General features: G+C 55.8%; 3 protein-coding genes across 5 annotated transcripts; 1 reads left to right on the forward strand and 2 right to left on the reverse strand.

The window, feature by feature from the left end:
- Nucleotides 1–724: 724 nt before the first annotated feature.
- Nucleotides 725–5,860, reverse strand: TGFB1I1 (transforming growth factor beta 1 induced transcript 1). 2 transcript variants are annotated; one of them, XM_037507167.2, is made up of 11 exons: nt 5,802–5,860; nt 4,185–4,300; nt 4,023–4,075; nt 3,775–3,917; nt 3,533–3,620; nt 3,326–3,431; nt 3,013–3,207; nt 1,991–2,164; nt 1,636–1,717; nt 1,268–1,416; nt 725–1,027 (listed from the first exon to the last, which is right to left on the reverse strand). In XM_037507167.2, the coding sequence occupies exons 1-11, from the start codon at nt 5,812–5,814 to the stop codon at nt 761–763; spliced, it is 1,386 nt and encodes a 461-aa protein (XP_037363064.1). In that variant the 5' UTR covers nt 5,815–5,860; the 3' UTR covers nt 725–760. The 2 variants fall into 2 exon arrangements, with proteins under 2 accessions (XP_037363064.1, XP_037363065.1); XM_037507168.2 differs by lacking the exon at nt 5,802–5,860 and adding an exon at nt 5,202–5,247.
- A 1,777-nt stretch (nt 5,861–7,637) lies between these two features.
- ARMC5 (armadillo repeat containing 5) lies at nt 7,638–14,243 on the reverse strand. Its single transcript, XM_037507170.1, has 6 exons — nt 13,729–14,243; nt 12,213–12,320; nt 11,332–12,118; nt 9,542–10,035; nt 8,824–8,956; nt 7,638–8,720 (listed from the first exon to the last, which is right to left on the reverse strand). Exons 1-6 carry the CDS (start codon nt 14,195–14,197, stop codon nt 7,901–7,903), a joined length of 2,811 nt encoding a protein of 936 aa, XP_037363067.1. The 5' UTR covers nt 14,198–14,243; the 3' UTR covers nt 7,638–7,900.
- Nucleotides 14,244–18,130: 3,887 nt separating this feature from the next.
- Nucleotides 18,131–22,194, forward strand: LOC119240168 (cytochrome c oxidase subunit 6A2, mitochondrial). 2 transcript variants are annotated; one of them, XM_037504534.2, is made up of 5 exons: nt 18,131–18,188; nt 18,434–18,507; nt 21,516–21,685; nt 21,832–21,968; nt 22,077–22,194. In XM_037504534.2, the coding sequence occupies exons 2-5, from the start codon at nt 18,446–18,448 to the stop codon at nt 22,158–22,160; spliced, it is 453 nt and encodes a 150-aa protein (XP_037360431.1). In that variant the 5' UTR covers nt 18,131–18,188; nt 18,434–18,445; the 3' UTR covers nt 22,161–22,194. The 2 variants fall into 2 exon arrangements, with proteins under 2 accessions (XP_037360431.1, XP_037360430.1); XM_037504533.1 differs by lacking the exons at nt 18,131–18,188; nt 18,434–18,507 and having other exon boundaries at nt 21,410–21,685.
- Nucleotides 22,195–23,411: the final 1,217 nt, after the last annotated feature.

Consider the following 23,411-nt stretch of genomic DNA (forward strand, 5'->3'; position numbering starts at 1 on the left):
ACAATTTAGCATTCGTATGAACTGGCACTTCACGATGGTGCCCCTACTCTTGGGGGTCCTTCGGAGAAGGGGAGGGAATTTGAAAACAAGACAAAGTGGTGCGGGTAGAGATGAGGCAAATTCAGATTAAATGTTTAGGAATCGAGGGAGCCGAAGAACGGGGCAATGGCGCAGGGAGGTTTGCTGGGGCCCAGCTCGAGCTCGGGTTCTGGCTCCACCACTATCTACACAGCCCCTGCAGGTTGCCGCCCTCAGGCTCTTCTGATGTGAAAAACAAACCGCGTGGCTGACGCAGCAGGTCCCCGCGGCGCCCCGGGGAGGGCCGGGACCCCGCCAGCCTGGGGGCGGGGCGGGCGAGGCTGTCCCTAGCGCGCACCACTCCGGCGAGAGGGAGAACGTGTATTTATGCAGGTAGAAAAAAGTGCACTGGACAGTGAGGGAGTGGGGAGCAGGGCACCCCGGCCTGGCCTCTGCGCACTGGGGATCGCGAGTGCCTCCTCCGGCCAGGGGGGCCCGCGAGGGAACGCGGGAAGCGCTGCCGCGGGAGGCGCCGGGGCGCGCCCCTGCGGGCTGTGTGGCTTGGGGCAGACCCGCCTCTTCTGCACTTGACCTCGGAGGACGGGCAGTACCGCGGGGGCGGGCCCGCCGGAGGGGGGCCCCACTGGGCGGGGGCGGGGCGGGGGTGGGGGCGAACGCCCGGGCGGGGGGCGGGCTCCGTCGCGAAGCGGCGCCCCGGGGCCGGGGTCTCCGGGGGGCGCGGTCACCCGAAGAGCTTGAGGAAGCAGGGCTGGCAGTAGGGCTTGCCGGCGCGCTCCTGGAAGGAGCCCTTGGTGAGCGGGCGCAGGCAGAAGGTGCAGGTGAAGTGGTCGGGGTGGAAGCGGCGGCCGAGCGCCGACACGCAGCGGCCGGTCACCGGGAGGCCGCACGTGGCGCACAGCGAGCCGCGCCGCGCGTGGAAGTGGTTCTCGCACAGCGGGCGGCCCTCGTGCTCGAAAAAGCTGCCTCCGGAGAAGGGCGCGAAACATTCCTGCGGAAGCGGGGCCGCGTAAGGACGGCCGGCCGCCGAGCCCCCCGGCCCCGGCCTGCCTGTCGCCGAGTACCCACCGCGACGCCCAGGCGCCGAGCCTCGGCCCCAGGCGCGCGCGGCCCCGGATCGCCGCCCCGTCCGCGTCCCCGCGCCTCGACACCCCCCCACCCCGCCCGCCCAGCCTCGCCCCGCCGGACCGACCGGTCCCTCCGCCCCCCCGCCCCCGCCCCCGCGGCGCACCCTGCACACGAAGCAGTCTGGGTGCCAGAGCGCGCTGAGCGCCGAGATGTAGTTGTCCAGGATGGGGCCTTGGCAGCCCTGGCAGCGCGGGGCGAACAGCTGCAGGAAGTCCCGGCGGCAGTAGGGGCGCCCCTCGCGCTCGTGGAAGCCTAGGCGGGAAGAGAGGGGGGCTTAAAGGGCGCGGAGCCGCGTGGGCCACGAGATCCGGGACTACGGGAGGGATGGAGGGCCGAGGTCTGGGCCTGGGGAGGGGCGGGAGGGGGAGACAGAAGAGATCCCAGAGTGGGAGAACGTCTGAGAACCTAGGGGGCCGAGTCAAAGGTCTAAAGGGGCTGGGCAGGATGTCAAGTGGACCCCCAAGCTCTCACCCTCATCTCCGAAGGGCTCCCCGCAGCTGACGCAGCAGAAATGCTCCGGGTGCCAGTGGGTGCCCAAAGCTGTAACCATCTTCTGCAGGATGGAGAGGAATGCTCAGTGTGGTCCTCCATCCCAACCCCACCCCCTTTCCCGCTGGGCACCTAGGTGCTGGGTGGAAGTGAGTTTGAGGAGCAGGAGATATAGCAAGGAACTTGCTATGGAGACTCAAAAGAGAGAGGGCAGAATCCCAAAGGCCATGGAAGAGGCCAAGGGGCTGAGTTGGGGTGGGGATGGGGGGGCAGCGAGTGGATGAGGTCCAACCCACAGGCGCCTTGGGTGACGCAGAAGTGGGGTGCATGGGCTCACGTGTCTGATGGGTTGATTGCAGAGGCCACATCGTGGGGAGAAGCGCTCAAAGTAGCACTCCGGGCAGAAGGGGGCTCCATCCTTCTCAAAGAAGCTGCTGCCTCCCAGGGCTGTGGAGCAGCCGCCACAAACGAAGTGCTCTGGGTGCCAAGCTCGGCCCAGCGCAGTCACCACCTGTGAGTTGAGGTGAGGCCAAGGTCAGAGTGTCTCCAGGTGGCCACGTACCCAGGTGAGCTGAAGTTTTCAAGTCTTTATCTCCGAGAGATCAGGATGCAGAATTTAACATTCAAGTCAGTCAGTCTGTAAGTGGTGGAGAACGGACCCGGGTCTTCCAGCCTGGGGCCCGCAATATTGTTAGGAGTCACGAAGATGGAATATCTTTTAAAATCAGAAGGAAAAAATGAGCTAAACGAAAATGATTTAATACTGATATACTCATCTTTATACCCACAGTTGTAAAATATAATTTTAATGTATTTTTCTAACGGAGGATGGGACCAATGCAGGCGAGAGTCCCCAGGGCCCATGAGAGTCATAATGCCACCCTGTTTTGCTAAGATTGGAAATTCTGGGTTGGGAGCAGGACACTTGATCTAGCAAGGGGAGTTAGGTCAACCAGTGGACACAGCTGTTGTCATAACATCTGCCCAGTCAATAAGTCAAGAGCCACAGCTCCCAGACCAGAATCTTCTGCTGGAGGAAAAACAGACTCTGAGTGCCTGAAAGATGGTGGGTGGGGCACATGAGGCTTTTGTGAAGATTAAATGAGATGTGGTTTTATGAAGGAGCAGCACAGTGCTTGCACAGTAGTATGGCAATAAAGGGTAACTGGGTTAGAACTCTTTTCCTGCCACTCACTTGCAGGGTGACTCAGAGCTTCAAAGTTTCCTCGCCTGCATAATATAAATAACAGTAATGCCAATTTCCTGGATGATTTATTAAAAGGCAACAGCACATAGTCTGGGTCTCAGTAAAGAAGGGTCTGTGGGTCTCTAACTCCCCATTTGCAGGATTCTACCTACTTGGCCAGCAATGGATTTGTTGCAGGAGCCACAAAGGCCCTTGGCCTGAGTGGGAACGCCACGGCGGCTGAGGTCGGATTGCAGCAGCCCCAGCATGGTGTCCAGGCTGCCCTTGCTGGTCTGATCTGGCGGGGATGGGGAGTTTTCATTCACAGAGCTCGGCACTGGTGGCTGGGTTGGCCCAGAGGCCGGAAGCTGCAGTAGGGATGACACGAGAGTCGAGTCAGCAAGGTGCAGAAGTAGAAGGGGCTAGAATGGTTTGGGAGTCACACATTGATACCATCCCTCCCCCACCCTTCCCCGCTTAACTCACATGGTTCTGGACTCGGAAGTCAGAGAGTGAGGCCATCAGTCTATCCAGCTCTAGGGTGGCTGAGGTAGCCGAAGGCTTTGGGAGAACAGGGGATGGGCTGGGAGGGCTGGAAAGAGCACAAGGAGTATCAGCTCAGAGCCGCTCAGAGTAACTCGCCTCTGGGACTGGTCACCCCTCTTCCAGCCCTGCCAACTATGCCAAACTCACAGGCTGGGCCTTTTCTTGTCCTCAGCTTGGTCCTCTTTCTGCTGCCCCGCAGCATCTTTGCTAGATGGGAACTGAGACATTATTTCATCTGCAGAGAAGAGAGAAGGGCTCTGGGCATGAGGCCATGCTCTGCCCACCCTCCCACTTACAGTTTGTATCTCTTCAGTTGCTATTCTGGGAAGTCTCTGTCCTTCCCAGCCCTGCCCCCAGCCCATTAAGGTCTGTCAGGGTAGCCCTGATACCTGTGATGTTGAACTGAGTAGCATTAAGTTCCTGGAGTAACCGGTCTAGCTCACAGAGCCCTGTGCCCAAGACACCGCTGGAGGAGGAGAACGGAGGGGCAGCCGGGGCTGCCGGCTTCGGGGACCGAGGCTTGCATACCGTGCTGGGAAACAGGGTGGGAGCCTGGGTTCAGGGGCGGGAATCCAAGCCTCCCACCTCAGCCTCAGCTGGCTTCTCTGTCCCCCCACCCCGGCCCCAGGCACCTCACCTGTACAGATGGTCTTTGTCCCCAGAGCTTCCTGAAGACTCCCCCGGCCCTGTCTACAGAGAGAAGGACGCATGTGGGGGGACAGCCCTGGTCTTTACCCCAGTCTGGTCCTGCCAAGCCTAGCCCTAGTGGTTGCCCCCGGTCCCCAGCACCTGATCTCACCTGTGGCTGATGGCCATAGGTCAGGGGAGATGTGAGGGGCTCTGAGGGCCGCTCTTTTGAAGCCCCTGGTCTTGGCATGTGTGAAGTGGTGGTCTCCAGATCAGAGAGCAAGGCATCTGTAGGGAGAGGCCATCAGGGTGAGAAGTTAAGAGGTCAAGGTTAGGGCAGAGACAGGACCATAGAGGTCAGAGGATATGGATTCCAAGTGGGTAGTATTTGAGGACAGAAGCTGGCATGAAGGGGTCAAGGATCAGAAGGAAACACGAGGCCAGACAAGGCGAAGTGGAAGAGCAGCAAGGAATATTTACGGCCAGAACATCTTAAATGAGGGCCTCCCGGATGGCGCAGCAGTTGAGCGCTGGGTTGCGAAGCAGCCCGCGGCCTCTGCGGCGCCGGTTCGATCCCCGGCTGCTCCCCGGCCACCGAGGAGGGTCCCACATGGCGCGCAGACCTCTCCTGCCACCCGCTGCTCCCCTCAGCAGTGTGCTTCGGTCCCTCTGCCTGCTCTGCTCCCCGCTCTGGCTCTGGTGAATTCTCTCACCCTCCCGCGCTTCTGACTGTACCCCGTGCTTGTATAAATAAATAAATAAATCTTAAAAAAAAAAAAAAAGAACATCTTAAATGACTCATCCTGGGAGTCCTGCACAAACCCAGCCACTGATATCTTTTATTCTCCCCATCCTCACTGATGCAGTCAAAATTGGCTCTTTACTCCAGCCAACTTTGGCTCCACCCCAAATTGCTCAATTGGCCTAGTGCCTGGCACCCAGCTTTCTGATTGGACGCTCGTTTTGCCACACCCATTAATGCCCCTCCACCTCCCTTCTAAACAGACCCCACCCAGCAGCCCTGGCCAACCTCCAGGCCAGCGCCCGTTACCCCTACTGAGCAGCACCCCCTAGTGCCAGGTACTGGAACCCCCTCTCTCCCAGGGAGGACACAGCCTTCCAGCCCCCAGTCACAACAGACAGAGAGGAGGAGACGTCTGGGTTCTCCTTCCTGCCCCAAGACACCCACCACTTCTAGATCCAAATCCTTTGAACTCGTTCCCTTCCAGAGCCTGGAAGTCCCCGATCCTTTATTCTTCTTCTCCGAGCACCGAGCACCGTGGTGGAGCCCTTCACCCCTCCCTGGCATCCTGGCACTCCTTATTTAGTATTCCCTTTCTGCCCCAAAGGCCTGACCCCTACCTTACTTCAGGGCCCTTAACTCTTTCCTTCTCCAAACGCTGGAGCAGGTCGAGTTCTCCAGAACTTGATGCTACATTCCCCCTCCCGTCCACTTTCCCAGGCCCTAGACCCGAGGCCCCTTTAACCCCTCCCTTGCCAGAGTCCCCAAGCCCAGGTGCCCAGGCGCAGTGCCTCCCTGCCCATCCCTCCGCAGCCAGAGATGGAGGAGCAGGGCGAGGGAAGAAGGGAGGGAGAGGCCGGCCGGGGAAAGACAGGAAGGGAGCGGCAGGAAGGGGGACGTGGAGTCGGCAAGGAGGCGCGGGCTCAGCCCAGAAGCGAGAAGACAGGAGGCAGGAACCCGGGCACGAGGGGAGCGCGAGGGGCCGCCAGGATGGAGCAGAGCATCCAGGCAGCGGCGAGGGGCTGGGGACAACGGGACCCCACTCACCCAGGTCCTCCATGGCGGGGCGCGAGCGGACCGCGGGGCGAGCAGGGCGGGGGCCGTGTCCGGTGGGGGCGGGGGGCGGGGGGACGTCCGGGAGTTGGAGCCCCGGCCGTGACCATGTAAGGAAGCCGGGACCCGCTGAGATGGGGCTTGGGGGTGGGGTGGGGGGTGCAAAGAACGGGAGAACCCGGGGTGGGGGCGTGTAAAGGAGGGAGGGCCCCTGCCCACCCAGGCCCGGCCCGCCCGCCCGCCCGCCCGCCTGCCGCGGAGGTGGCCACACCCCAGCCTTGGCCTCCGCTGCAGGGAGCCCCAGGCGGCGGAGCCAGAGTCGGAAAAGTGGCTGTCCGGACCCAGCTCGGGATCCTTTCTGCCCAGTGAGATTCTTAGACAGTCTGAAGCCCCCACGCAGACACCTTCCAGAGCCAGCACTCTAAGTGCTAGGCAGAGCCTCCCTCCCAGGAGGCTGATCCCAAAGAGAATTGCTCCAGACAGAATTTTTGGATTGGGGCCAGGAGTCATGTTCCAAGGTTCACTCAGACCCCAGGTTCAGTCAGACCCCAGGTTCAGAAACCCCCCCTTAGTGGAGACTGACAGACAAGGGACAGAGATCCAAGAGGCACATCATGCAGACACAAAAGAGATCTCTCAGAGACAGAGACAGACAGACACAAGGAACCTTCCCACAGACCCTGTTTCCAGGACTTGGAAACAGACATAAGGATAAAGTGGAATGAGCCCCACCCAGCCCAAGCCCCTTGCACTCCTGGGCCAGCCAGCCCCAACCAGCCTTGAGGACAAAGCCCTTCGCCAACACTAAGGAGACCTGGACTTCTTCCAAAAGAGCCCTCCCCAAGATATTGGTGACACAGAGAAGAAAGCAACAGACTCCAGTCATAAAGGAAGAAGAGGCTTTCCCTGGACTGAGACCCTGAGAAATCAAGGTGCAAAGGAGATACTCAGATTCTCCAGAGATGGGTGTAGACACGATAATGCTGCAGCCGCCAGCCGTGGGCCTCAGCCTGGATCTGAGTCCAGACATGAACATGGTCTCAACCCAGCAGTAAATCAGAACAACTTGGGGAGCTGATGCTCAGGACAACCTCTCCTCAGTCCAATTTGATCAGAAAGGGTCTAGGCACCAGTATTTATTTAAAGTTCTTTGGGTGTTTCTAATGACCTGGACTCTCAGGGAGGCACAGAGACAGCAAGTTTCAACCTCAGGTCCCCAGCTGCTAAGTGGAAGGCCCAGCCCAGGTCTTTCTTCAAAGTCAGGCTCAGGGGAGCTAGTGGAGACCCTGCTTTGGAGACCAAAGCAACATGAGTCCTTCTCCACCTGAATGCCAGTCCAAGGGCCTTGTTTTTCTCAGAGCATGACTAACACAGGGTCTCACAGACTCCAGGGCCCCTTCTCTCAGGCAAACAGCAGGAAGACACTTGACCCAAAAGATGAAAGTAGACCCAGAGACTAAAGATTCAAGACAGGCGAGGAGTAATGCCCATGCTGTGGACATACACCCCTACCCTCACAGCATTGCCTCAGTCCAGCCCTCTCAGTCCTGACCAAGGACCAAAGTGTCCAGCTGAGTGGTTGTCTGAGCGATGAAGTCAAGTGAGCAGGAAGCAGACTTCCCTTGGGGCCCGAAACCACATCCTAGGGAGAGAAACCTGGGAACTCTACCCAATCCCAGGGCTCCGGCACCACCTCCTAATGACTTATTAAATTCCTGCCTGACAAGGGTGGCCTATATCGAGACAGAGAGCTGGACAAGACCCTGCTTGACACGTAGAGTGGGGGGAGGTCCCACAGAAAAAAAAGCAGAGACACCACACAATAGGGTATCGAAGTCCAAAGATTTAATTAATCTCCAGAAGACGCGGCCAGGCCAGGTGCCTGGGGTGCTGGGCTGGTCTCCATCTCATGGACTCCATGCCCAGACTCTGTCTGGGTTTCTCACTCCTGGTCTGGGTTTCTCATTTGGGGTCCAGCTCCATCCTCTCATCAGTCCTCGATGGTGACTCCATCTGCCCAGCTTCCTCTTGTGCCACTCTGAGGCAGGCTTCCTTCGTAACCAACTCACCCGTCAGTCCCCTCCCAGGGATCATCAACAGTCTAGGCTGGGACCCCTGCCCCCCAGTTCAGCTCCCATCACCACAGCCAGCAAAGCATCAGTCAGGGGTCCTGCCTCCTTGCCTGCTACCTCCACAAGCCCTACTAGGGCCGAGGCCCGCTTCCGTGGGCACTGCCCTGGCCCCAGTGTCCAGCGGGCACAGTGGGTGTTTAGCCGGGGCCGGCCCAGGCGGAATACTTCACCCACTGACTCGGGGTCCCCCTGGGGTCCCAGGTGGACACGGCCCACTGCCTCCTCCAGCTCCTCCTCCAAACCAGGCAGCAGGAAACGGCCAGCAGCTTCTAGTGCTTCCTCAGCATCGGAGCCCAGCAGGGGCTGGCCTGGTGGGGGGACAGGCCCCAGGGCAGCCCCGCAGCCCCGGCAGCCATGTAAGTGATGCAGGACAGGCCAGGCTGCGCTGGCTGACAGGCCTCGAAGTGGCACCAGGTCCATCTGAGCTTCAGCGAAGCTGCCAGCCAGCAGGGCACGGAAGAAGGGGGAGGCAGTAGCTGAGGCAGCTCGCTGGGCAGGGAGCCGCAGGCCCGAGTCCAGCAGGAAGTGCAGGTCAGGGGCTGGGATGGGAGCTGGGCCCAGCAGAGGTTCATAGAGGCAAGGGGAGGCCGGGTCCAGTTCACAGGGGATGGCAGGGGGGAGGGCTGGGCTCACAGTGGGAGACACCAGGCCTTGGAGGCAGGAAAGGGAGTCTGCAGCAAAAAAGAGGAAGAGTGGATGCGGGACTGGCCGAGTTAGTGCCGCCAGGAGGAGACGGAGGCCACCCTGGTCCAGAAGTAGTCGGCGCCACAGAGAGGGCTTCCTTTGGGGGGAAAGAGAATCTTTCAGAAGGTGGAAATGGGTGGGACTAAGGAATAGCAACCTTGCTCCCCGAACCCCGCCAGGTACCCGTGTCTCCCCCTCACCGACAGATGAAGGGCAGAGTCAGTGCGCAGGCTACACGGTCCTCAGGGCTTCCAGAGAGCAACAGGTGAGTGAGGGCACCCACTCCAAAGGGCGACTCGGCCTGCACAGTCAGGTTCTGTAGCAGCATCTCACCTGTAGGGATGGGCAGAGCTGGTCAGGGTGGGAGCTGGTGTTCAAGATTGGGATGGGAGGGGTAAGACAGACTTCTGGGCCCTTGAAGGGAGAAGGGTAAAAGCTCAGGGCAAGAAATTGACACGTGAGAGGGGCATGATTACAAGTCCTGGAGGGGTGAGATCTGGGCATTAGGAAGTGGAGAATAAGGGCAAGAACAGAGTGGGCTGATCAGGGAGTGGGCCGCTCAAGGACTGAAAGAGTCAGCTGTCAGGGTGCAGAAGACAGGGCAGTCCCTGGTGATGGAAGTGGTAGGGGCTTAGTCAGTGTGCCCAGTGGGGAAGTAATCACGCCCTGGCAGACCCAAGTGTAAACTGAGCAGGCATGATTCTAAGTTGTTAGAGCCAAGACTGGTGTCAGGGTACGTGGGCCCCAAAGGCTGGGCAAAGGGTGCGGTAGCACTTTGCACACTGGCATGGTAGAGCACAAAGGTGTCTCCCGTCTGTTTGGGTGGTGGGCTGGGAGGGCAGTGGGCAGGCAGGCCAGATTCTGTGCCCAGGGAGGGCACAGCTGGAGGATGGGGTCTCAAGAGGCGTAGGGACACACCCAGTTCCCGGTGCTGGCTGCGGCGAGTGGGCCGGGCCCGGGGCGCTGGCCAATCATCTGGGGAGACACCAAGTACCAGCCAGGCTCGCAGGAGTGCAGCGCCGTAGCTGCGAACAAAGGCCTCGAGGCAGGCAGGGTTGCAGGTGAGGCGTGTCAGGATGCGCAGTGCACGGGGGTTTGGCGGACCTGGTGCTCCTGTTACATAGGCCAGCAGGCCGCACAGGGCTGGGCCAGTCACCAGTGCCCCACTAGGGTCGGGAGCCTGGGAGAAGCGCGACAGCAGCAACAGCGCTGGCCCCTCCCGGCCCCAAGGCTCCTCAGGGGTGCCAGGACTGCGGCCTGGTGTGCGCAGAGCACGAGGCGTGCGCAGTGAGGTTGAGCCCGGGGAAGGGCTGGTTGGTTCAGCTGGCTCTGGTGGCGGACAGCGTTCTGGGGACCAGTCAGGAGAGATGTCACCCGGGCCTGCGGCATAGCCCTCGGAGATGAGCCACGACCTGCAGAGGGGAGACAGAGACTGATCGAGAGCCGAGGTAAGGGGGCAAGTTCAGGCAGTGGTCATGTCAAAAAAGGAGGTAAAGCGAAGGGGTGGGCCTGAGAGGTAAAAGGGGAAAAAGAGAAGTAGGAAAAAACCACAACTCATTGAGCAATTACTGATGCCTATTATGTGCCAAGTTCTATTTTAGGTGCAATGAACAAAACACAAGTTCCTGTCCTCCTAGCGTTTACACACTGCTAGGGTTTGCTTTCTAGTGAGGAAAAACAGGCCACAAAGAAGGAACTCCCATAGTATGTGGGTGTGTGTGAAGTGAGACATACGGAGAAATGTCAAAGGGAAGGGAGAGCTGACTTTTCCCTGCGATGGTGATGGCAGCCTCCGCTGACAAGAGACGGGCTCGTCAGCGCACACGGGAGGAGGCAACCAGATGGAACTTACCTGATTTGCTCAAAAACGAGCAAGACCAATGTGTGACGGGGCTGTGGGCACCCGGGAGAGTGCTAGGAGGCAAGTCAGAGCTCACAAGGAGGCTGCCATTTCCTGCGCACTGCTGAGTACCAAGTAAGGTGCAAAGTACCTTCATTTATTTAATCTTTACAACAACTCCATGGGGGATGAGTGTATTATTAGCCTCCATCTTACACACAAGGAATCAGAGGGTCAGAGAAACTAATTAACTTCCCATGATGACACAACCTGTAGGCGGTGGTAGCAGAGTAAGAACTGAGACTCCAGAACAGATGCCATTATTAACTGGCCACTGCATACACTGCCAACCAATGAAACTGCCTGGGCTTCAAAGTTCAGAGGTCCTGGGGTGAAGCCAAGGTCAAAGGCAGACACAAGGGAGAGGAGGTGGGCCTCCCAGGTGCAGCGGGTTGAGCGCAGTGCTGTGAAGCTGTCCGCAGCCTCCGCAGCACCGGTTCAATTCCCAGCCGGCCAGGGAGATTCCCACATGGCGTGGCAGACCTCTCCTGTCTCGCCCGCTGCTCCCCTCAGCAGTGCTTTCGGTCCGTCTGCCTGTTCTGCTCTCCGCTCTGTTTCTGGTGAATCCTCTCACCCTCCCGCGCCTCTGGCCTGTACCCCAGCTCTTGTATAAATTAAAATAAATCTTTAAAAAAAAAAGGGAGAGGAGGTGTTTAATGGGGACTGGAAAGTGGTCACATCTGGGAAGAACAAGGAATCAGGAGTCAGATTCAAAAAAAGCCTTACTGACACAGTACTAGGTCGAAGTTAGTGAGGAAAGCACAGTTGACACAAACCTCCAACCCATGGTGAGGTAAGGGGAACTCACCTCAGGCTTCGGAAACTTCCAGCTTTTGCCCGCTCGGGGGTCCGCTCCTCAGGAAAGTCCCAGGAGGCAGCTTCTCTTCCCTCTTCTTCTTCATCACCTGCTTCACCACACAGCTGCCCAGCCAAGAGAGGTACAAGTCCCAGAGCCTGTAGCCGGCCTAGGGCCCCAGTATCATAGAGGAAGCCCACGAGGGCAGCCACGACACGAGGATGCCAGGAGTTGGCACGAGGGTCTCTCAGTAGGCCCATCAGCAGCTCCAAACCACCAGCATCCCGAAGTCGGGCCCGGTTGATAGCCTCCCGGCACAGCAGGCACACAGCGCGCACCAGGGGCTGCTGAGAGGCAGGGCTGGTCCCATTGGGGCCGCGGCGCCTCTGGAGCTCACCTAATAGCACCTCCACACCACCAGCATTGCCTAGTGCGGGCCGTACCAGGCCCTGGGCACAAAGGTTGGCAAGGATCAGGATGGTTGCCTCACGTACTGCCCTTTTGGGGTGGGAGGCCAGGTTGACCAGTGGGCCAAGTCCCCCACCCAGACTCAGCTGCTCAGCACAGGCCCGAGAGCAGCCTCGACTCAGCTCCAGGAGAGCACGGACTAGGGCCAAGGTCAGTGCAGAGTCTGGAGCAGCAGCCAGAAGCTCGGCCAGCGGGCGCACCGCTCCTTGCTGTGACAGGGCCAGGCGGTGCTGGGGTGAGTCCGCCAGGTTGCGGAGGGCACGGACCACACTCTGCAGGCAGTCTGAGTCCTGGCTGGCTGTCAGGCTCTCAAGGAGAAGAGGAACAGCACCTAGAGAAGGAAGACAGAGGGTGAGGAAGGACAGACACCCCAGCCTCTCTGCCACTGCAAGCCTTAGCTAACTCCACCCTCATAGACTTCTCACCAGCAGAGTGGATATCCCCACAGCTCTCAGGTTCCATGGCTAAGTTCCCCAGAGCACGAGCCGCTCGGTTCTGGATGCTGTCTGTCTTCACGCACTGAAGAATAGTCACTGCAAGAGAGTATGGCCTCTTGAGGGTTCTGTCTCTCTTTGTCTCTTTCATTAATCACCTTATGAATGTGGCCTCCGAGAGTCTGGAAAGGCCTCAGGAAAGGCTAACACTTGATGAGTCTGGAAGGCTAAACAGGTAGGAAGGTTTTGCTAGAAGGCAGGTGGATGGGGTGTTACAGGGCATTTCAGGTTTGGAAGCAGCTTTTGTAAAGACCAATAGCTGAGACACAGTATCTGTGTTATGGCTTCATGAGGGGCTTCGATGCCAGGCCAAAGGATCAGGACAAGGAGGGTACTGGGCGTTACTTGGAGTTTTAAGAATGGGAGTGATGTGATACAATCTGGAAGCCGTGGGAAGAATGGATTACAAGGGAGATGAGTAATGCAAGGGCAGTAGCAAGGAGGCTGCTGCACTAGTCCAGGCAAGAAAGGACAACAGCTAGAACAAAGCTACCAGCACAGTCCAGCACATGGCACCAGTCTCTAGGCACGCGATGTTGGAAAGGATAGAAGTGGACAGATTCAGGAAATATTTAAAATGCAAAATAGTGAGTGAATGAGGGTTATACAATAAAAATAACAAAATTTATAATCTATTGAAGATTTATTAATGTACCAAACCTCTCTTCAAACATGCTACGATCCAGATGCATTTTAAAAATATGTGCAACTGAAAAATACACTGTTTCATTTTATCAAAAAACCTAAGATTTCACCAAAACTGGCATAATTTCATAGCTGTCAGTCAGGCAACGAGGAGTAAACTGTGTTCACACCGTTGCCACCAGGAGGCGCCAATTTAGTGAACAGAAAAGCTTGCCATCTTTCGTTAGAATTTATTCTTGCTGTGCTAGTTTTTAATAACTCAAATTACCCAGTCCATGCTTAGGGTATCTGCGCTCTATATTTATTTTTCACTTTCTCCCTATTCCAATTTTACGAAGTATAGTTACTAGCCCATTTTACAACAAGGAATCCTAGCTTTGGAGGGGTCTAGCTGACTGCAGAGTCCATTTCCCAAACGAGCACATCCTCTGACCGCCAGCTCATCAAACGGGGTGTCAGGGTGTCAGAGTCGCTCACTCAGCCGGCACTGAATGTCTGCCGTAAACATCACAAAAGGAGGTTAAGAATCTTCAAAATAACACTCTGACTTCCACCAGGACAGAGGCGGGGTGCTCCACAAGCAGGAGCCAGGCAATGACCGTCATGCTCTATCTGGAAGGGTTGGGGTATACACTAGTCGAGAGGGAAGGACTCGGGGCATCGGCTTGAGAGGTGGGGGCTCTGCGCCGTCCTAAAGCGAGTTCTTGCAGCCCACAGCACAAAGAACTCAAGACTCCGCCCAGGGCCCGACGAGAGGAGGTGCGGGTGGAATCCTTCTAGGAACTGAGGGCGGAGCACTTACCCAAAGGAAGAATGCCTCCGAGTCTGCGCACTTCAGCCCGGCACGCCCCTTCAGTACAGCAGTTGGCTAGGATGCTGAGAGCCAAGTCCAGCGTCTTGCGCAGGCGCGCTGGCGGCGAAGACGCCGCGGCGGAGGGGGCGGGGCCCGGCGAGGGGGCGGAGCCATCAGAAGCCGCTGGCTCCGCCGACGAGGGGGCGGAGCCGGGGCCAGCCTGGAAGGGGGCGGGGCCCGCTGCAGCGGCTCGCCGTAGCAGAGCGAGAAGGGGGCGGAGCCCGCCGCGTGCCCGGAAGCGCTCGATTCCCCCTGCTGCCTTGATGTGGCGCGTACGGAGGGCTAAGAGCACACGGCCCAAGGATGTCTCGTTGGTAGCTGTGTCCTTTCCCCCACCAAGACCCTCCCCGGCCGCCGCCGTGAGCTGCGCGAGGCAGAACGAGAGCGAGTCCGTGGGGGTTGGCTTCGCAGCCGCCATCTTGGCCCAGGCCTAAGGCTCCACCCCACTCCTCGCCGCTCATCCAGGGGAGCGGAACTGGAAGAGAGGGGCGTGGCAGGCCCCGCCTCTCTGACGCTTTTTAAATAGCGCCTCGGCTGCAGCTATTGTGCACGTCGGATGTTGTAGTTCTCCATCCGATCCGGTACCCTTGCACGGCCTCGGAAGGCACGTCGGGAACAGAGGTTATCTAATCGTGGGCGAGCCCTGGAGGCGCGAGCGGTGCATCCTGGGATATGTAGTCTGCACTAAACTCAGCGCTCCTGGTTTCGGATGCGTGGGGGACTCTCCCGGGGGACTCGGAGGGGGCGGGTGCCCCTGGAGAACCCAGACATCCCACCGTGGAATCTCAGTACCGTGCTCCTCCGGGTGACTTGACTACTCCGCCACCTTTCCCACCGGAGGCCGGGGCACCCAAATCCACGCTGATGGACTCAGAATCTCTAGTGAGACCACAGGTGTCAGGCTCCTGACAGCGGCCGCAGATGGAGAGCTCTCGCTCGGCCAGGTGCATGACAGGGTTAAACTTGTCGCGACCTGCCGCCCCATTGTAGGCGGGCCCCGGCTCCGCCCCCTCGTCGGCGGGCGGCGTGGGCGAGTGAATTTATCCGTTTCCGGTGCTGGCCTCCTGCTCCCCAGTGTCTCCCTCTCTGACTGCTTGTGAGCTGAGTGGCTGATAAAGGAACCCGGGTACTCTTCACTCGAAATGGAGGCGGCAGCGCCGGAAGTGGCCAGGAAGAGCTCGGACGGGCAGAGAAACTGGGAAACTGGACATCAAGATCCCAGGGAATCCTGACGTCTGCCCTGCATTGCAGTTATTTCGCATGAGCGGCCCTTCCTAGTGTGGCCTGCGGAGCCAGCTGCCCGGGAAGTGCTGCTGTGCCAGCAGTACTTATGGGGGTGAGGCTCTGACTCTGGGGAGGAAGAAGCTCCTGCCAGGACCAACTGTTCTGCAATCCTCAAATAATTCGAGTGCCCGAAGTGTGGATTGATTGCTTCGTATCTATGGCACTAGTGCACCCACCATGGAGAATGACCCTTCAAGTGTTCTGGTTGTGGTCGTGGCTTTAGTGAGCGCCCCCAGTTCACTGAGCACCAATGTATCCGCTTGTCCAGAATGTGGTGAAAGTTTCTATCTCAACCCCAAACTCAAACACCAATGCTTGCACATGGTCGAGAAACCCTATAAATGCCCTAACTACAGCAAGGATTTTATAGTCAGTTCAGATCTGCCAATAGCTCTGGCCACAGTTTCAGCCCACACTTCAGCTCTGACTTTGGTCTAGTCTTCAAGGAGCTCCAGGGTCCAGCACCTCTAAACACCCCTCCTTTCTGCTCCTTTAGGACTGTGATTCATGGCCTGACGATAGCATTTGGGAGGGTCCTCACATCCCGTTCCAGACTTTCTGAACTGGGTCAGGGAGCTCCAGGTTGGGGGGCTTGGGTAGTAGAATTGGAATTGTTGCCTTTTCTTCCTGTTCTTTGAGGCCCCAGGCCAACTAGAGGGAGTATTTGGATGGCAGGAGCTGTCCAGCACAGACCCAGCTGCTCCCAGATGTAAAACATCTTTGACAACTGCTGACCAGATTCCTTCACAGGCCTAGGGAGTGAGGGGCTTAATCATCCCTAGAGCAACAACTGCCTCACCCTGGAGGAATGGGACCAGAGGCAAGGAATACCCCTGTTAGTGCGGGGTGGGGGAGCGGGGGTCCAATCTTCCAGAGGGGATGCACTATTAGAACAAAGCCAAGCTGTATTCTGGCCTAAGAACCAGAGAATTTGAACTCTGAGGGTATGACCCCTTTGAAGGGCTTCTCCCTACATGAGAACTGTCTTTACAGGTTGAAGCTAGGCTGGTGTGGCCCAGAGGCAATGCAGAGGACTGGGAGATCTGTTGAGTTCAGAGGGTGTTCAGGGGGGTAGGGAAAAAAGAGTTTGTCATCTGCCCCCTCCCCCCCCTTTTTAAAAAGATTTATTTATTTATACATACAAGAACTGGGGTACAGGCCAGAGTTGTGGCGGGTGGGGGGGAGGATTTACCAGAGACAGAGTGGGGAACAGAACAGGCCGATCTACTGAAATACACTGCTGAGGGGAGCAGCAGGCAAGTCAGGAGAGGTCTGCCGCGCCATGTGGCTAGCTCCCTGGCTGGGGATCAAACTCGTGCTGGACAGCTCCATAGGTTGGGTCCTAATCCCTTGTGGGGTTCTTGTCATGTTCCCCACCAACAGATGCCACAGAGCACAGGTCAGGGTCTGAGCTGGAGGCCTGAGCCTGGCACATTCGTAGTCCTGTTCCTGCAGCTTACAGGTGGCCTCTGGGCCTCAGCGTCTCTTAGCAAACGACAGGCCTTGCCACACACCTGTTTTTTTTTTTTTGTACATGAAGGTTTGTTGAAATCAGGGCCATGATTAGAACATTGTGAGTCGAGCCCCTGAAAGAGTAAGGTTGGAACCCCCTTCACTTCTTCCTCTACCAGGGAGGCCCCCTTCCCCTTTTTTATCCCCCTTTCTCACAGATCTCCCAAACTCTTTCTTTGCTCCCTCAATAGGGAAAAAGTGATGAATGTTCACTTGTGCCTGGATATCCGGGATTGAACGTGGTCCTTTTGATGTCCTTGGGGATGACTCCCCAAACCAGTGTATTTCTGTTGGTAGAAATTAGGGTACATGGGCACCTGAGGGAGGCTTCCATGGCACTGCATAGTCTGTGTCCATAGCAGAGTCTAAGCTGTGAGGCCCTTCTCTTTCCTCCCCATAGCTGCCTGTTCCTCAGACAAGCGCAGACTGCAGCCTTTTTGAGCTTGAGGGAGGCCTAAATCCCACCCCTAAGGGACTGTCCTTCCACCATTATCCCCTGCATCTTCCCCCTGCCCCTAGTTTTCCTCTTCTCAGGATTGCTGCTTCTAAACCTGTACCCATGCAGACTGGGGTTGCAAGGAAGGAATGCAAAGTAACCCTTCTCAGCGTCTGGCAGGAGTGTCCAGACTTGTCTCTTCTTAACTGTATGACCCTGCACGGCTGTACCTCTTCTGCGCTTCATTTCCTTCCTCTGTACAGTGGGAAGATGATGACCCTCTCCCAAGGCTGTGACTCTTCTGTGGGATCACTTCCATGGAACACCTGCCTCAAGGGAGTGGGCTGCAGTCTCACGTCTCGTGCTTTTCGCAGGGGGTGTCATGCAACAAGGGTCATGCCAGCTCACATGCTAGCTCCCCCTCCCCAGGTTACAGAAATGAGCTCAGGGTAGCTTGGTGTGCTAAAGGGGAGGGACTCAGGACCAGAAACAACACAGAATGCACAATGCTGGCACTGGAGAAAGCTCCTCACGTGGAGCCTGTCTTCATGGAGATGGCATCTAACAGAGACCACTTGTCCCCAGGCTGGGGGGTCGGTGATGGAGAAAGGGTTCTTGTCATGTTCCCCACCAACAGATGCCACAGAGCACAGGTCAGGGGCTGAGCTGGAGGCCTGAGCCTGGCACATTCGTAGTCCTGTCCCTGCAGCTTACAGGTGGCCTCTGGGCCTCAGCGTCTCTTAGCAAACGACAGGCCTTGCCACACACCTGTTTTTTTGTACATAAAGGTTAGTTGAAATCAGGGCCATGATTAGAACGTTGTGAGTCGAGCCCCTGAAAGAGTAAGGTTGGAACCCCCTTCACTTCTTCCTCTACTTAAAACTGATGTTTTGTTCACCATGGATTTTGGGCATTAATTTTTATTTTTTGAAACTTTGCATTAAAATGTTTATCTCTATTAGTAAGTATTTTGGGCGCCCCCTTCACTTCAGTGTCGGAGGTGAGGGCTTCACTTGCTTCACTCTAATGCCCTCTCAGCGACCCAAGTACCTCTTCAACCAGATGTTGCTTGCTTACCCTCCAAAGCCTCCCAGTTCGAGCGTCTTCCAGCTACCTCCGGCCGCTAGGGGGCGCGGTCGTGCCGCCAGCTCGCGTCATCCGTGGCTCGCAATCCCAGGTGAGGAGGAGGGGCGGGCCGGCGCCGGCGCACGCGCAGACCCGCGGCTCTGGCCGGGGCCGGGGCCGGGGCCGGGGCCGGGGCCGGGGCCGGGGCCGGGGCCGGGGTGGGCGGGGGGGGGGGGGGGGGGGGGGGGAAACCCGGGAGCTGGCGTCGTCCGTGACCTTGGTGACTATGCCTCGCGGACCCTAACGCCTCTGGTTTGAGGAAATGTCAACCCCTAGCCATTTCCCCTTACATTCTAGTTCTGGATTGGAATGTGGCATCCTCTGCCGCCCTTTGTGGCAGGCAGCACCGCTCTGATCGTTTCCTCTCCGAGGTAGAGGCGGAAGCAATTTTGGGGGACATGCGAACCCAGCAGGGTGGGCGGGAAACTGAGCTCCCCCAGGCCGAACCTGGATCAGGACGCCCGGACCCTGGACATCTGGGTCTTGGGGGCATGGGGATTCCAGCATACGTGGCTGGTGGCAGGGGTCTGGCTCATATTTTTCTTAGAGGAGGTGGAGTTGTAGATGGAAGGGTTTTTTGTTTTTGTTTTTTCAATGTTGTCTTAATGAAAGGCTTGTAGCACAGAGATTAGAAGCTCTCTTAAGCTAGACTGGTTGGATTCTGGCTCTGCCACTTAACGTGGTGGATGACTTTGGCAAGGTTAAGTCCTTTCACTGCCTCTATTTCTTCATCTGTAAAATGGGGGAATAGTCCCTACCTTAGAGAGTTGTTATGAGGTTCCATCAGTGTGTAGAAACTTAGATCAGCATCTGGCATATAGTAAGTACTCTATAGGTGCTAGTTATTTAAATTTCGTGCTTCAGTTACAGTTGTAATTTTTAATCTAAAAATTATAATTTTATAATCTAAAAAGAATGGGCCCATCAGCACTGATACTCCTGCCCACTCTACATCTCAGAAAAAGCTTAACATATCTGCTGATAGCATTATTGAAGTTACACATAATAAAATGCATCCATCTTAAGTGTGCCATCAAGTAATTTTTGATAAATATATACAACAGTGTGACAACCAACACTAACGTGATATGTACACTAAGGTAAACACCATCACAATCAAGATAGAGGGGTGTGTTTCCATCACCCCTCAAAGTTCTTTCATGACCCTTTGCATCCAGCCATTCCCTCCCCCACTCAGTCCTAGGCAACTATCCATCTGCTCTCTGCCACTAAAATAAGTTGCCTACTATAGAATTTCATATAAATGGAATCATACAGTATGTATTCTTTTGTGTCTGGCCTCTCTGGGCTAACATAATTTTGAGGTACATCTATTCGTTGCATGAAAAAATAGTTGTTCCTTTATGATGCTGAGCCATATGCTTTTTTATGAGTGTCTCACAATTTGTTTATCCCTTCACCTTTGGTAGGTTGGACTGTATCTCAAAGTGTAATTCATTTGACTATCTCCTTTTTAATGAGTACTAGTCCCATTAGGTCTCATTCATACACACCCCACAGAATGTTTACTAAAGACATTTGTATCTATCTACAAGAGAAGGCAAAAATGTTTTAATAAAACATGGACCACAGTAAAGGGAACAGAAGTCAGAAATTCACTGATAAAGCTTTATAGATATGCTTTTTCAAAGAAAACATTTAGCAATTAAGGAAGACTTAAATCCCATCTCAAACTTTTTAATTTCATGTAAATGAAAAAATCTAAGAGTACAAATCTTTCTAGAACTAGATCAATTCTAGCACATCTTGACCTGGAGTTCAAATAATACTAACAAGGCTAGATCTTCCCATATTTCAGGTCTGCTCTGCAAAATGGCTTGAATATTGGCTTCAATCTAAGGTTGTATTCTCAGACTCTAGCAATTCCATGTCCAGTTGAAATACTATTGTCTTAAAGGCCCAAGAAAGAAGTTCCCAAAGGATACTTGTGGACTTATGCTCCTCCTAAATCAATCAGCATGGCCAGGAGAATGGAATGCCCTGATTGGCTAGTCCTGGACCCTGTGACTTATTGGCATGGGAAGGAGGTGTCAACTCCACCTTGACTGTGAACTGAAAGTAAGAGGAGATGGGGGTGATTTCACAAAGAAAACCCAGAATCAGGAGGAGGAGACATGGGTATATTGTTTTGTGTTTGTGGGACAACACAAAACAGTGCATATTCACTATAACAAGTTTCTAGATGCTTCCAAGGGCAAATGGAGCTAATAGCCGCCCTTTTGAACCTATCATGTTACTATCATTGGCCTGCTGGTGGGCTCCATCCCCATTTTGTCTGATCTTCAACTCCCTTCACCATCCATTGAAGCCACCCCCTGCCCTATGTCATTCTGGGACAATTTCAATTTCAAATATTCTGTCCTAGGTCTTCCATAAACGAAATATTTTTTAGTAGCTCACATGTTGGATTGATCTTTATTTTGGAAAATATAGTCATGGTATGTAGTGTCCCAGGAAAGAGGCACAAGAGAACGTGGGGAGTTGTTCTTCCCTACCCTTCACCACCCACAACTGAGGTATGTCTGAAAAGGGGCTGGATGCAACCCACTGGGATTTACTTAACTGACAAATTTGTTCTCTCTGCCTAAAGCAAAGAAAAAACTCTGAGACATAAGAAGCTTTGGCAGTAGCCCAATTATGCTCTTAATTAAAAGTGAGAAATTATGAAACGGTGGGTACAAAAACGGCAGAGCTGGCTCTGCACGCCTATGAAGAGGCACATAAAGCTAGAACCAGGATCAGCTCAGGAAGCACTCACGACGGGTGCCAGTGCATACAGGAGGATGACTGCAGCCCAGGACAGCGGAGGATGACTGCAGCCCAGGACAGCAGCCGCTCTTAGGCCATCCAGCAGAGGTTTTGGCATCCGGTGTCCAACCTGTGAGCCCTGGTGGTGTTTCACAGGCCACGGAATGGTTTGTTTCTGGCTCTGCAGATTGCTGGCTCTGGCAAACCAAAGACGCTGCGACTTCAGATTCTCAGTTGCTCATCTTTTCAAAACTAGTCAACAGTGAGTTCTGTTTTTTGTAAACAATTGCAACGAATACACATACTGAGCTACTGTCACAGGCCAGACCCTAAGCTGGCACATTCCTATGTTATTTGACTTAAACTTGATAAACATCATTTAAGGTACAAATTATTAGAAATTAGAGATGCCAAAGGATACTTAATTCCAGCTACATGGGAAGCCTGCGTGCTAACGGGAAGAGTGTTGAGCAAAGTAGCTCCCTGCAACTATAAAAAGAATGGCACGTTGTCTTTTAATGTCCCCTTACCATAGCTGTCAGAAGGACCTCATGCCAGTCAGGCCTCATTTTAAATATAGAAACCCCCTAAAAATAGCCGCCTGTGTTAGAGATTCAACAGGTGATTGGCCCTACAAGAGGGGTGGAGAACAGAGGCCTGTGCGAAGGAGAGAGGAAGGACAGAGCCACCGTTCCCCTCTTGCCGCCATGGCTCTGCCGCTGAGATCCTTGAGTCGGGGCTTTGCCAGCGCTGCCAAGGGAGACCACGGCGGGGCAGGAGGTGAGTGGGGCCACGGCTGACCCCGTGGCTTTCTGACACTGCCCCTCACCTCCGCCTCCGGGGCCTTCCATAGCCCCAGGGACACCCCACCGCCCTCCTGCCCCGTGCCTGCCTCATCTCTCACACCTGCCTCTCCCTGCTCGCAGCTGGCACCTGGCGCTTCCTGACCTACTTGCTGGCGCTCCCAGGCGTGGCTCTCTGCACCCTCAACTCCTGGCTCCACGCGGGTCACCGCGGGCGCCCCGAGTTCATCCCCTACCACCACCTCCGTATCCGCACCAAGGTACGCGGTCCGAGGCGCGAGGGGAGCCTGGGCGCCAGGCGCGGGCGGGAGGGGGGCGGGGCCCCGCGCAGGGGTTGCTGACGGCTCCCTGGCCCCCTCTCTCCGCAGCGCTACTCCTGGGGGGACGGCAACCGCACTCTTTTCCACAACCCCCACGTCAACCCTTTGCCCACTGGTTATGAACACCCTTGAGGGGGCTAGCGCCCCTGGCTCAATAAAGGCTTGGAAGTCCACTGTTTGCCGGTACAGTGTGCACCGCGGGGCGGGGCGGGGCGGGGCGGGGCGGGGCGGGGCGGGGCGGGGCGGGGCGGGGCGGGGCGGGGCGGGGCGGGGCGGGGCGGGGCGGGCGGGGCGGGGCGGGGCTTCGGCCGCGTTCTCGGTGCAAGCGCTGGGAGTGCAGCACGTGCTCTTCTCGACGCCTGGATTTGCGAGCCATGCAAGGGGACATCCTTGATGGGTAGGTAGAAGATTCCCTCTTCTCTGCTGCTGTTAATAAGGAGAGCGCTAGAGTGTAACGGGCTTTCACATATATTGAATCCACACAATTTTTGGAGCAAGATATAATTTTGGTTTCCCTTCGCCAGATAGAGGAATAAGATTTATTTTTTAAATATTTTTATTATTTATTTATGCATAAAAGAGCTGGGATGTAGGGCTACGGAAAGCCCCGGAGGCGCCGGTGGAGGTGGGGGTGGGGAGAGGATTCACCAGAGACAGAGTGGGGAGCAGAACAGGCAGATCTACTGAAATACACTGCTGAGGGGAGCAGCGGGCAAGACAGGACAGGTCTGCTGTGCCATGTGGATCAGCTCCCTGGCTGGGGATCGAACTCGTGCTGCAGTGGCTGTCAATAGCTTGATAGTGCTGAGACTTAACCCCTTGAGCCACCAGGGAGTTCATCAGAGACCCATGGAACTCACGGCTGCAGATCCTGAAGTGCTACCTTTCACCTGCCGCACATTGATGGCATTTTTGGATTCTGGCTATCTAGAGACCATCCTGATTTCAAATAGTATAACATTCTGCCACGTTTGAGACTTTCCTGGTCTGATTCTAAGTTTGGAATATTTTGGTCATTCTCTGGGGTCACTTTTCATGGGTCTCCTGCCTTAGTTCAGGAAATCAGATGCCCCTTTCTGGAAGCCAGTCTCTCTTAGATTCTGGGGACCTTATATCAAGAGGGGACATTAGTTCAAACAAGGTCTGGACAGGTCATTCACTTCCTAGGACTGTCTGCTCACTTGCCATTACCGAAGACTCTGAAGCCTGTGCTGAATTCGATGAGTGACACATGCATAGAGAGCTCCTTTGGTCTCATCCATTGACATTATTCATAACAGGCCCCATTCACCCAAGAGTGAACCCACAAACAGGTTCCTCCAATTCTTTCTTGAACAACACTCAGGCCCCTGGATTAGAGCTCTCTTATAGAAGAAAAATTTG

Source organism: Talpa occidentalis, unplaced genomic scaffold (genome assembly GCF_014898055.3).
Source record: "Talpa occidentalis isolate TD23 unplaced genomic scaffold, MPIMG_talOcc4v2.1 talOcc4.12, whole genome shotgun sequence".
Lineage (NCBI taxonomy): Eukaryota > Metazoa > Chordata > Mammalia > Eulipotyphla > Talpidae > Talpa > Talpa occidentalis.